This window comes from Nerophis ophidion, linkage group LG12, assembly GCF_033978795.1.
Source record: "Nerophis ophidion isolate RoL-2023_Sa linkage group LG12, RoL_Noph_v1.0, whole genome shotgun sequence".
Taxonomy (NCBI): domain Eukaryota; kingdom Metazoa; phylum Chordata; class Actinopteri; order Syngnathiformes; family Syngnathidae; genus Nerophis; species Nerophis ophidion.
This window is the reverse complement of record NC_084622.1, coordinates 44,571,027-44,585,160: the sequence shown is the minus strand read 5'-3', so window position 1 is coordinate 44,585,160 and position 14,134 is coordinate 44,571,027. Positions and strand designations below refer to the sequence as shown.

The 14,134-nt window shown below is 38.7% G+C and overlaps 1 protein-coding gene across 5 annotated transcripts in view; it reads right to left on the bottom strand.

Annotated features, from left to right (window-relative positions):
- Positions 1-14,134, bottom strand: part of LOC133563482 (excitatory amino acid transporter 2-like) — a 108,513-nt gene that overhangs the window by 24,872 nt on the left and 69,507 nt on the right. For all 5 annotated transcript variants that reach the window (XM_061917637.1, XM_061917638.1, XM_061917636.1 and 2 more), the window contains one exon: positions 8,128-8,280. In XM_061917637.1, coding sequence (XP_061773621.1) covers positions 8,128-8,280 — 153 coding nt within the window. The remainder of the gene's footprint in view (positions 1-8,127; positions 8,281-14,134) is intronic.

Genomic DNA, 14,134 nt, shown 5'->3' with positions numbered 1-14,134 from the left:
CCTCGCTGATCATGGCTAAAATGTGAATGTTAGCTCAATAACATATCTTAAAATTAAACAATTAACAATAAAACATTAGAATTACAGTACCTTATGGCATTTCCACACCATTATAACTATAACAGCGTCAATATTTAAAAAAAAATGCATTATAAGAATTAGGACAGTGCCCATTAATTAACATAGTGTATCCTTGTACTTTAACCTCTAAGGGCCTTACTGGCCACATGTGTGGACAGCACTGTTTAGCTTTTATTTCCAAAATGTTGTACACTACTGAATTGGGGTCTTATGCCAACATATGGACACTTATACTGCTATCTGGCGGGGTCAGAAGAGTATAACATACAATGGAATTTGGAGAAAAAAAAGTGTAAAAATAAATTTCTGTACTTATGGACTAAGTACATCATATCAAAAGAAGATTTTTCGTTTTTATTCTACAAACCCTGTTTCCATATGAGTTGGTAAATTGTGCTAGATTTAAATATATACAGAATACAATGATTTGCAAATCCTTTTCAACCCATATTCAGTTGAATGCACTACAAAGACGATATATTTGATGTTCAAACTCATAAACCTTCACAGATGTGTAAGTTACCCATGCCTTGGGCATAAAACGGCCTTCTTTCATCTCCGTAATATCGCTAAAATTTGCTCCATTCTGTCCACTAAAGACGCTGAGATCATTATCCATGCGTTTGTTACGTCTCGCCTCGACTACTGTAACGTATTATTTTCGGGTCTCCCCATGTCTAGCATTAAAAGATTACAGTTGGTACAAAATGCGGCTGCTAGACTTTTGACAAGAACAAGAAAGTTTGATCACATTACGCCTGTACTGTATATACCTTTATATACATATATACATACATATATACCTATACTGTATATACCTTTATATACATATATGCATACATATATACTTATACTGTATATACCTTTATATACATATATACATACATATATACCTATACTGTATATACCTTTATATACATATATACATACATATATACCTATACTGGCTCACCTGCACTGGCTTCCTGTGCACTTAAGATGTGACTTTAAGGTTTTACTACTTACGTATAAAATACTACACGGTCTAGCTCCATCCTATCTTGCCGATTGTATTGTACCATATGTCCCGGCAAGAAATCTGCGTTCAAAGGACTCCGGCTTTTTAGTGATTCCCAAAGCCCAAAAAAAGTCTGCGGGCTATAGAGCGTTTTCGTTTCGGGCTCCAGTACTCTGGAATGCCCTCCCGGTAACAGTTCGAGATGCCACCTCAGTAGAAGCATTTAAGTCTCACCTTAAAACTCATTTGTATACTCTAGCCTTTAAATAGACTCCCTTTTTAGACCAGTTGATCTGTTGTTTCTTTTCTTTTTCTTCTATGTCCCACTCTCCCCTGTGGAGGGGTTCCGGTCCGATCCGGTGGCCATGTACTGCTTGCCTATGTATCGGCTGGGGACATCTCTGCGCTGCTGATCCGCCTTCGCTTGGGATGGTTTCCTGCTGGCTCCGCTGTGAACGGGACTCTCGCTGCTGTGTTGGATCCGCTTTGGACTGGACTCTCGTGACTGTGTTGGATCCATTGTGGATTGAACTTTCACAGTATCATGTTAGACCCGCTCGACATCCATTGCTTTCCTCCTCTCCAAGGTTCTCATAGTCATTATTGTCACCGATGTCCCACTGGGTGTGAGTTTTCCTTGCCCTTATGTGGGCCTACCGAGGATGTCGTGGTGGTTTGTGCAGCCCTTTGAGACACTAGTGATTTAGGGCTATATAAGTAAACATTGATTGATTGATTGATAACACCCCCCCATACCATCACAGATGCTGGATTTTGAACTTTGCCCCTTTAACAATCCGAATGGTTATTTTTCTCTTTGTTACGGAGGACACCACGTCCACAGTTTCTAAATATGACTTGAAATGTGAACTCTTCAGACCACAGAACACTTTTCCACTTTGCATCAGATGAGCTCAGGCCCAGCGAAGCCAGCGGCGTTACTAGGTGTTGTTAATAAATGCGGTTTGCTTTGCATAGCAGAGTTTTAACTTGCACTTTGTTTTTTGGTGTTTTTTGAAGTATTCCTGGGCCCATGTGTTGATATCCTTTACACACTGATGTCGGGTTTTGATGCAGTACCGCCTGAGGGATCAAAAGTCCGTAATATCATTGCTTACGTGCAGTGATTTCTAAGGATATTTATGAACATTTTGATGATTTCATGGATCGTAGATGGTAAAATCCCTAAATTCCTTGCATTAGCTCATTGAGAAATGTTGTTCTAAAACTGTTCGACAATTTGCTTACAAATTGGTGACCCTCGCCCCATCTTTGTTTGTGAATGACTTAGCATTTCATGGAAGCTCCTTTTATACCCAATCCTGGTACCCACCTGTCCCCAATTAGCCTTCACACCTGTGGGATGTTCCAAATAAGTGTTTGATGAGTATTTCCCAACTTTATCAGTATTTATTGCCACATTTCCCAACTTCTTTGTCACGTGTTGCTGGCATCAAATATTCAACTGAATATTGGTTGAACATTATTTGCAAATCATAGAATTCCGTTTATATTTACATCTAACACAATTTCCCAACTCATACGGAAACAGGGTTTGTAGTTAGGGTCCAATAAGCCCAAATAGCAAAGAGAAATAAAAAAGCATGTAAACAAACAGCTTGGGCATTAACAGGTTAATGTGAATATAGTGGAATTAGCAAATGCCTAAATATAATTTGTGGTTAAATCAGGAATGACAGACAACATAAGACATGAGATAAGTCTACAGGTAGTGATGGGTGGAAGGATACCGAAGCACAGATGCATTATGAAATACAAGGAGTGTAAGTGTGCCCCTCGACGCCTGGATGTGTGTGTCACTTTAAGACCGACACAGCTGATGTGTCGTTTGACTGCAGAAGTACCAAACTGTGTTTATCAGCAAGCACTTATTTCCAATCCCATCTAATCCGATCCACTCCCCTTTATTTCTATAGCACTATTAACAGCAAAACTGTCTGCAGATTGCCACAAATAAAAAATAAACAATAAAAAGTAATACAATTACAAGTATTTAAAAGGAAAAAAGTATATACAAATCAAAACATTGAATTAAAATTGAGTAAAATCAATAAAATAGAATAAAACATAAGTGGCAGAGTGGTTAGTGCGTCTGCCTCACAATACAAAGGTCCTGCAGTCCCGGGTTCAAATCCAGGCTCCGGATCTTTCTGTGTGGAGTTTGCATGTTCTCCCCGTGAATGCGTGGGTTCCCTCCGGGTACTCCGGCTTCCTCCCACTTCCAAAGACATGCACCTGGGGATAGGTTGATTGGCAACACTAAATGGGCCCTAGTGTGTGAATGTTGTCTGTCTATCTGTGTTGGCCCTGCGATGAGGTGGCGACTTGTCCAGGGTGTACCCCGCCTTCCGCCCGATTGTAGCTGAGATAGGCGCCAGCGCCCCCCGCGACCCCGAAAGGGAATAAGCGGTAGAAAATGGATGGATGGATGGATAAAAAACATGGCCCTGCGATAAGGTGGCGACTTGTCCAGGGTGTACCCCGCCTTCCGCCCGATAGTAGCTGATATAGGCACCAACGCCCCCTTGCAACCCCAGAAGGGAATAAGCGGTAGAAATGGATGGATGGCTGGACATAAAAAACATATCAATATAATAGAAAGAAACAATACAAGACACAGAGGACCACACAATTTAAAAGCCAGAGAATAAAAGTGGATTTAAAACTGGACTTAAAACATTCAACAGTGGACGCCATTCTAACATGAGTGGGCAGAACGTTCCAACGTTTAGAGCGAGTTGGATCATAAACTTGGATGAGGCCCATGATGTACTTTGGTCCATTCAAAGCTTTAAAAACATGCCGAAAAATGTTAAAATCAATTTTAAAACTAACAGGAAGCCAAGGCAGAGAAGTTTTTTTTGTTTCCCGTTTTGGTTTCGCTCACCAGCGACAGCTTAAACTAAATGAAGTCGGAGGAGTGGCGAACCACATTCCATCGTTTTTGTCACTACCAGCGATGTAAATGAAACCAAAACAAAAAAACTGAAATAATAAAATTCAATAAATGGAATGTAAGAAAAAAGAAAACCACAAAGTGTGTGATCATATTGCTCTTATAGCGCCAAATAAAGTAAATATGTTTCCTGTTCACTATTACATTTTCCTTCCTGTGCATCATTATTTGTTTAAAAATAAATACAGGTCAAATGTTTGGTTTTTTTTGTTTGTCTTATTTTATTTTATAACTTTTTTTGTCCATGGTTTGTGTTTATGGTATGCTTGTAATGTGTAATGTTTTGTGAGTTATGTGTTATTTTATATTATGACCTGCTGAATATTTACTGTACTAACCTGCCTGAGGACAACAGATGAAAATTAGCTATTGTGCTAACTCTGGCATATTTAAATTGTTGCTCTATTATGATGAATACGCATTTTCCTAATCCAAATAAATAAATAAATTAATTAAAATGTAGGGACTGTTTGAATCCATCAGACGGCATAAGACCATTATGAAACACCAACACAGTATCAGCGCAGTGTCAATACAGCTAGTGAGTGTGTCACACGCTCACTGCGGCTTCATTATCCATCACTATCTACAGATACAGAGTTTATCCTCCTGAGAAACAGCATGCTCTGCAGAGTGGCAACTGTGTTTTGCTAACAAGGCTACTTTTTTTTCCCAAAATCTGTGAAAAAAACAAAATGTCCACTTCAGAGGATGCTGGTTCTCAGGAGGATATGACAGCTGACACGACAGCCCAACACTTGACGGTATGTATCAGGGCTGTCAAACGTTAGGCCCAAGGGCCGGATCGGGCAAGCCAACAGGTTTTATCGCGCCAAGAAAAAAAATGAACCTGGCATTTTTGAATGAAAGAAATAGCTGTTCTAAATGTGTCCACTAGATGTCGCAATAGCAATTCTTTGTATCTTTGTAGATGATGCTACATATGTACAAAATAAACCACATGACGTTTGTACATCAGTCAAGGAAAATGAATGAATGAATGAAATAAGTTTATTTCGGTCATATAATCAATCAAATCAAATCAATCAACCATTGTGTGTGATCAGTTTTACAGTACATGTTATATGTATACAATAATGCACATTTACACACGAAAGAAAAGAAAAAGAATGACCAAAAAAGGAATAGGCTGAAGCCAAAGCTTATATTTGCCTATCCTATACCTTCACAGAAAATTAGATTGCCTGGAACATCAACATAAAAAAAATAGATACATCAAAAATCAATGGGATGAAAGTAATTGTGACTATATTTTATAATTTTCAATTATTTCACCTTTCAATGTTTTCTTAAACCTTACCAAAGAAGTGCATGTCTTCAGCTCATCACTGAGCTTGTTCCACCATTTAACTCCTAAAACTGTAATACATTTGTATTTTATATTTGTTCTCGCTTTACCTATTTCAAAAATCGATATCCCCCGTAAATTATAGTTTTCTCTTCTTAAATGAAATAGCCTGTAGTTGTTTTTTACTCGAAACATAATTTCCATTGTTTTTAAAAACACAATGTCTGAAAATTTTCATACATTTGAACTCATAAATAATGGATTGGTATGTTCATAGTAGCAGGTTTTGTGTATTATTCTAATGACCCTTTTTGAAGTTTTATTATTGGGTCTATGTTTGTTTTATAAACATTTCCCCAAATTTCAACACAATACGTTAAATATGGAAAAATAAAAGAATAATACAACATATGCAGGCATGTCTTATTCAGCATGTGTCTTACTTTATAAAGAATAGCAATAGATTTGGATATTTTTCCTTTTATATATTCAATATGCGGTTTCCAACACAGTTGATCAAAAAAAAATGATCAAACTACATTTATAACATCCTGAAATTTGATTTTGATACACTTTTTTGATAACACTTTAGTATGGGGAACATGTTATAAGTAACACATACTTAATTTAGAGTTATTTGGACACTAGGGGGATATATTCTAAGTAACAAAGACTTAGGGGTTTGGGTTAGGGTTCTCATAGTTTTGTGTTTTGTAATGTAAGAACACACCATATTCATTAAGTGGCATTAAAGGGAGAATAATATACAACAACTTCCTCACATAGTACTAATAAACAATAATTCTGAGGCAATTGAGGGAAGACTCTTAGTTAATGGCTTACTGATTGTATGCAAAATAAAGCATTAATAAGTACTTAATAATGACTGATTAAGAGCCAATATGTTACTAATGTGAAGTGAATTATATTTATATAGCGCTTTTCTCTAGTGACTCAAAGCGCTTTACATAGTGAAACCCAATATCTAAGTTACATTTAGACCAGTGTGGGTGGCACTGGGAGCAGGTGGGTAAAGTGTCTTGCCCAAGGACACAACGGCAGTGACTAGGATGGCGGAAGCGGGAATCGAACCTGCAACCCTCAAGTTGCTGGCACAGCTGCTCTACCAACCGAGCTATACCGCCCCTGATGTGCATGTTAATAAGCAACTAATTAATGGTGAATACATGTTCCCTGCACTAAAGTGTTAACATTTTTTTTTTTTTTTTGCCTGAGTGAAAAGTAACACAAATGAGTTGACTGTTGAACATTATCACATCATTTATTCACAAAGTATAAAAACTGAAAAATAAATTATTAATCGGAACACGTAAGTGTGAAAAAAATAACAACAACATTATGATTTGTATATTCTCAAAATGTGCTTGTTCTATTTTTAAACAAAGAAAACAATCTGAAGTTGTCTTTATTTTTAAGTTATCGTGCCGTGATTTTACCTTTTGGGAGTAGATTTTTCTCCATGTGACCCCCCCATCTAAAATGTGTTTGACACCCCTGGTATATACATAGTCATCATGGACACATTTTGCACCAAATCCAATACATGCACGCACATTATTACTAATAATAATGAAAAAAGAGCAGGATTTCCCATTAGGCTCCTGTTTAAAAGTAACGCCTAAATAGGCAACACTTTCCTGTGTACCATGTCCAGATGTCTTTGAGACACTTGTGATTTAGGGCTATATAAATAAACATTGATTGATTAATTGGTTGATTGATGTACCTAATAACTTTGGTCACGATACATCTTTTCAATTCAACACGATTCTGGATTCAAAAACGATGTTTTCCCGATTCAAAAGGATTCTCTATTCATTCAGCCGGACGTGACGTCGTCACATGGTAACAAAAGTATGGCACCTTTTGAATTTATGTATACCCGGTAGTAGTGGGGGACGGCGTGGCGAAGTTGGTAGAGTGGCTGTGCCAGCAATCTGAGGGTTACTGGTTCAATCCCCGCCTTCTACCATCCTAGTCACATCCCTTGTGTCCTTGGGCAAAGCACTTCACCCTTGCTCCTGATGGGTCCTGGTGAGCGCCTTGCACGGCAGCTCCCTCCATCAGTGTGTGAATGTGTGTGTGAATGGGCAAATGTGGAAATACTGTCATAATTGTAAAGGCCAATGTTTTATCAACTAATTGCAATTATGTAAATTTGTTTTAACTATTAAACAAACCAAAAATTTGACTTATTTTATCTTTGTGAAAACATTGGACACAGTGTGTTGTCCAGCTTATGAGATGCCATGCAAGTGTAAGCCACTGTGACACTATTGTTATTTATTTTTATTTTTATAAATGTCTAATGATAATGTCAATGAGGGATTTTTAATCACTGCTATGTTGAAATTATAACTAATATTGATACTGTTGTTGATAATATTAATTTTTGTTTCATTACTTTTGGTTTGTTCTGTGTTGTGTTTGTGTCTCCTCTCAATTGCTCTGTTTATTGCAGTTCTGAGTGTTGCTGGTTCAGGTTTGATTTTGGAATTGGATTGCATTGTTATGGTATTGCTGTATATAGTTTTTTTGGATGGATAAAAAATGAAAAATAAATGGATTTAAAAAAAAATGGGAATCGATTCTGAATCGCACAACGTGAGAATCGCGATTAGAATTCGAATCGATTTTTTCCCCACACCCCTGCTAATTACTGTAAGTTTCCTGTGAGTTTGCATGCATTGCGTTCTAGTTGTGTAGTTACGGGAATTTAAAAAAAACAATGTATGAAAGTACCTGTGATTAAACTGGAGATGATAAGAGGCAGAATCAACATCTTCAACATCCTCATGAGGATATCTCCAGGAAAGGCGATCACCATGACGATGTCCGGGTGAATTGGGGAGGCAACACGAAGCAACATCCCTGCCACCGCTCCCAAGATCACACCTGAAGTTGGAGTACAAAGAGAGTTTAAGTGCATGGCTTTGAAAAAAACTACAAGAAAAAAAAAAGGGGTTAATTATAAGTTATAATTTAGTTACCATTCAATTAAAATTCAAGTAATTCTAACCGTTTTCTTTCAAAAAGCATTGTTACATGATGAAGTCATACCAGCAGTGACAAGGACCGACGTGCACACAATAGAGACTCAAAGAAATGCGTTGACAGGCGGCAGTTAAACCAGTGACATTTTTGCGTTTTTTCCAGCGCTGGGAGGGATGGAGAATGTTTTTGGCTGACTGCCACTTATAATGGGACACGAGGTAACCGCAGCTGGAGTGTTAGAACAACACATTGTTTTCTGTCATGTCTTTGTGATCATGTTCTGTTTAGTTTTGTTCTTGGAGAAGGCATTTGACCGTGTACCTCGGGAAGTCCTGTGGGGAGTGCTCAGAGAGTATGGGGTATCGGACTGTCTTATTGTGGCGGTCCGCTCCCTGTATGATCAGTGTCAGAGCTTGGTCCGCATTGCCGGCAGTAAGTCGGACACATTTCCAGTGAGGGTTGGACTCCGCCAAGGCTGTCCTTTGTCACCCATTCTGTTCATAACTTTTATGGACAGAATTTCTAGGCACAGTCAAGGTGTTGAGGGGATCCGGTTTGGTGGCCACGGGATTAGATGATGTGGTCCTGATGGCTTCATCTGGCCGGGATCTTCAGCTCTCACTGGATCGGTTGGCAGCCGAGTGTGAAGCGACCGGAATGAGAATCAGCACCTCCAAGTCCGAGTCCATGGTTCTCGCCCGGAAAAGGGTGGAGTGCCATCTCCGGGTTGGGGAGGAGACCCTGCCCCAAGTGGAGGAGTTCAAGTACCTAGGAGTCTTGTTCACGAGTGAGGGAAGAGTGGATCGTGAGATCGACAGGCGGATCGGTGCGGCGTCTTCAGTAATGCGGACGTTGTACCGATCCGTTGTGGTGAAGAAGGAGCTGAGCCGGAAGGCAAAGCTCTCAATTTACCGGTCGATCTACGTTCCCATCCTCACTTATGGTCATGAGCTTTGGGTCATGACCGAAAGGATAAGATCACGGGTACAAGCGGCCGAAATGAGTTTGGGTCTCTCCCTTAGAGATAGGGTGAGAAGCTCTGCCATCCGGGAGGGACTCAAAGTAAAGCCGCTGCTCCTCCACATCGAGAGGAGCCAGATGAGGTGGTTCGGGCATCTGGTAAGGATGCCACCCGAACGCCTCCCTAGGGAGGTGTTTAGGGCACGTCCAGCTGGTAGGAGGCCACGGGGAAGACCCAGGACACGTTGGGAAGACTATGTCTCCCGGCTGGCCTGGGAACGCCTCGGGATCCCCCGGGAAGAGCTAGACGAAGTAGCTGGAGAGAGGGAAGTCTGGGCTTCCCTGCTTAGGCTGCTGCCCCCGCGACCCGACCTCGGATAAGTGGAAGATGATGGAGGGATGGATGGATAGTTTTGTTCTGTTTTGTTTCTGAATCCATTAGTTCCTGTTTTTGCGCACCCTGGTTTGTTTTAGTTTCCATGACAACCATTAGATTCAGCTGACTCATGTGTTTGGACTCACACACCTGTCAACAATCACAGCACTATTTAAGCCTGCAGTTGCCAGGCAGTCAGCCTGGTGACATCACCCTCCTACACACCCATGTTATCCATGCCGATGATCCATGGTCTTTCTCGATCCTAGTAAGTTTTTCATTCCATAGTTTGTAAGTTTTGTTTTATGTTCATAGTTCTCCCATTGTGCGAGTTTTAGTTTTCATAGCCAAGTTTTGAACCTCCACTGAGAGCGCCTTTTGTTTATACCCTTTTTTTTGGTAATATTTTTGAGTTAATATTAAAGATGTCATTACCTTCACGCCATGTCCGTTCCAATCGCGTTGCACCACGGGAAAACAAACCACACCATAGTCCAAGTCGTGACAGTTTTCAGTGTGGACGTGGAATTTAAAATCAGTTGTTTTTTGTGGGTATAAAATGCACGGTGCTTAAGAACGTTGAAAATGCTTGTATTTTAATGTTGTGTTTTCAGGGTTTAAAAAATGCTTGAATTTTAGGTGAAAAGCTTGTAAATGCTGGGAAATCTTCATCATATTTCTCAGCAGTCCGACTCATTAGGCTGACTATAAAATGGGAACAAATAAGATAAACTTCCTTAAAAATGAAAGATACACACCTGATATGTTGGCTTTGCACGAGCCCTTACATTAGGTTGTTGTCATGCCAGAGCCGTAAATACGACTCTGTGTCGCCCCCAAAAGGACAGTGGTGCATCGGTCCTTCATGCCGGGAAGTTGTCGTTTTAATGAACATTGGATGGAAAATGACAAATACAAACTTTGGATAAAACATGCACCAAATGCACATGTAGCCTGCTGCAAAGTATGCAAAAAGGAAATCCAACATGGTTCGATGTATTTTTTGCTCCATTATTTTGGTTGTCTACTTGACTTGTCTGACTACCTCAGTTAAAGCAAACAGGTTACATTTTGTTGTTTTGGTTACTTGCATTAAAAATGGTTACATTATTGGAAATGTTTGTACTATGAAGGTCATGTAATGTATAATTTGTAACCTTTTTCACAACTTACAGACAGTTTTATATGAATGATTTTGTAGTTTTTACACAACACAATTGTATGCATTTCTTGCTCTTTTATATAAGTTGTCTACTTAACTTGTCTGGCTACCTCAGTGAAAGGAAAAAAGTTACCTTTTTTATTTTTGTTAATGTGTTATCGTAGCCACAGTTATAAGGCTAGATATGCTTAAAGGCAGGTGACTGAGTTGTTGTGAAACAAACTAAATAGTTCCCTTCAATTTATTTTCCTTATATTAATGTGGAACAGTTTTGTTAGTAAATGAGTGGAAATTGACATTTTGAAGGTGCGTATATTTATATCACATTATGCAGTTTAGAAGCACAAATACGGTGTGAATCAATCATGGCTGGTCGATGTCATTGAGTGCTGTAAGTAAGAAAAAGAACAAGACATTTGAAAAACAACACGAATGGAGACACGTTTGCAAGCACCAATGACATTGAATAGTCTACAGCAGTGGTCCCCAACCTTTTTGTAGCCACGGACCGGTCAACGCTTAATAATTTGTCCCGCGGCCCGGTGGGGGGGGGAAACCCTTTTTTTTTTTTCTTTGTCATGAAAAAGGGACGTTTTTGTCATGAAAAAGGGAGGTTTTTGTGGTTGGTGCACTAATTGTAAGTGTTTATTGTGTTTTTTATGTTGATTTAATTAAAAATATATGTATATATTTATTTATTTATTTATTTATTTAAATAAAAATGAATAAAAAATTCTTCTGTGGCCCGGTACCAATCGGGCCGCTGGTCTACAGCAGTGGTTCTTAACCTGGGTTCGATCGAACCCTAGGGGTTCGTTGAGTCGGCCTCAGGGGTCAAGATACACCCGACTCATCGTGTAAAAACAAACTTTTCCCTATCGGCGTATTATGGATACCCCCATACAATGTTCCCTCTAATTTTCCATCTGATTTGCAGGGGTGTAGTTTGTTGTGAGTTCATGCACTGTATTAATTTTGGTTCTTTGAAGAAAGTAATGTTAATGCAAAGTTCATTTTGTGCACCAGTAAAAAAACAGATCACTTGGTCTTGAATTTGAATTTGAATTTTTTTTTTTTTTCACTAAAGAAGGGCTCTGCAGAGGTGGGTAGAGTAGCCAGAAATTGTACTCAAGTAAGAGTACAGTTACTTTACAGATTTATTACTCAAGTAAAAGTAAGGAGTAGTCACCCAAATATTTACTTGAGTAAAAGTAAAAAGTATGTTGTGAAAAAACTACTCAAGTACTGAGTAACTGATGAGTAACCTGTTCGTTTAATGATTACGGCAACAAATAATGCACAAAAACATAAAAATAGCAATGAGCAAATTCAGAGCCAGGAATATCTCTTAAGTAACTAAAACGATAATATATATTAAATAATAGTACATTAAAATAAAATTAAAAAAATGGCCCAAAAATAGCACATTGAGGCACAATAACTCAACAGCACCATAGCCTCAGTAGGCATTCATTGATTTGATTGATTGATTAAAACTTGTATTAGTAGATTGCACAGTACAGTACATATTCCGTACAATTGACCACTAAATGGTAACACCCCAATAAGTTTTTCGACTTTTATCAATGACTTAATAAATGACCTAGTCGAGGTGATCTACCTCATATATACATATACATACACACATATCATTCATACACACATATATCATATATATATATATATATATATATATATATATATATATATATATACGGTATATAGTTTATATTTATTTATTTTGCCGTTTTTGTTCACATGTTGAAGGTGTTTTAATGAATATACATGCATGTTTAACATGTAGATTCCTATCTTTCATGAAGACAAGAATATAAGTTGGTGTATTACCTGATTCTGATGACTTGCATTGATTGGAATCAGACGTCCACGTTTTCAAATGGAGGAGAAAAAAAGTTCCTCTTTTCTGTCTAATACCACATGAAAGTCGTTGGTTTTTGGCATCTTATCTGTCCAGCTTCCATATTCGTTTTTATACACTTTACAAGAAATACATTGGCGGCAAACTCCGTAGCTTGCTAGCTCGTTTGCGCTGGCTTTCGGAGACTCTTATTTTGTTAACGCAGGCGCGATGGAGCGGCACTTTTATTGTGAAGACAGGAACTGTGTGATCAGTCTTTAGGCTTTTGGCGGAATAAAAAGTGTCTTTTTTCCTTTACACTTTTGATTGATTGATTGAAACTTTTATCAGTAGATTGCACAGTACAGTACATATTCCGCACAATTGACCACTAAATGGTAACACCCCAATACGTTTTTCACCTTGTTTAAGTCGGGTCATGTGACCGCCTGGCTCTGTTTGATTGGTCCAACGTCACCAGTGACTGCATGTGATTGGTGAAACCCAGGCATGCGTAGATTCTACTTTGAAGTTCTGTCATAAACCAAAACAAACATTAACAGATCGATAAAAAAAAGTAGCGAGTAGAATGTAGATAAATGGAGCGGAGTAAAAGTCGCGTTTCTTCTCTATAAATATACTCAAGTAAAAGTAAAAGTATTTTTTCCATAAAAACTACTCGTAGAAGTACAATGTATCCCAAAAGTTACTCAAGTAAATGTAACGGAGTAAATGTAGCGCGTTGCTACCCAACTCTGGGGCTCTGGGAATGCCAATATGAAAGTGGTGGTGTTCGGTACCTCCAACAATGTTAAGAACCACTGGTCTACAGAAACATTGCTTCAATTTTTTATGTCCCATTCAGTTAATGATAACTGCTGGTTCTATGTTAGGCTTAGGTTTTAGCAGATGTTACCTATTTTTCCTACAGACAGCATTTGGTGACCTCAAACAACAAGGCTATGTATTGATTCACACTGATCTTCGCCTTTTGAAGGGTATTGGAAAAACTGGAAAGTTCATCTTTAAAAGTCCTTAAAAAGTGCTTGAATTTGGCCATGGAAAACGTGTACGAACCCTGAAAATGGAAGCAGGGGTGCATTTAGTCATTTACTCAAACCTAGTCAGTGAGGTTTTCCACATAAGAAAAACAACATTGTCATTTACACATCAAAACTTGTGGAGCTGGGCAGTAAATATCAGTGCAAGGTTTTTTTCTGTAATTGATTGCAAGTTAGGAACATTGATCAACATTCAATAAGATCATTATTTTGTCAGCGCGTTTGGACAGGATGTGACGAATCGCGCTAGGATTGTGAAGGACAAAAGTCTGTGACTGGTGGGAAAAAGAGAGCTCTTCAGTTTGTGTGAAGGAAACAAGACTGTTGCCTTCCTGAGT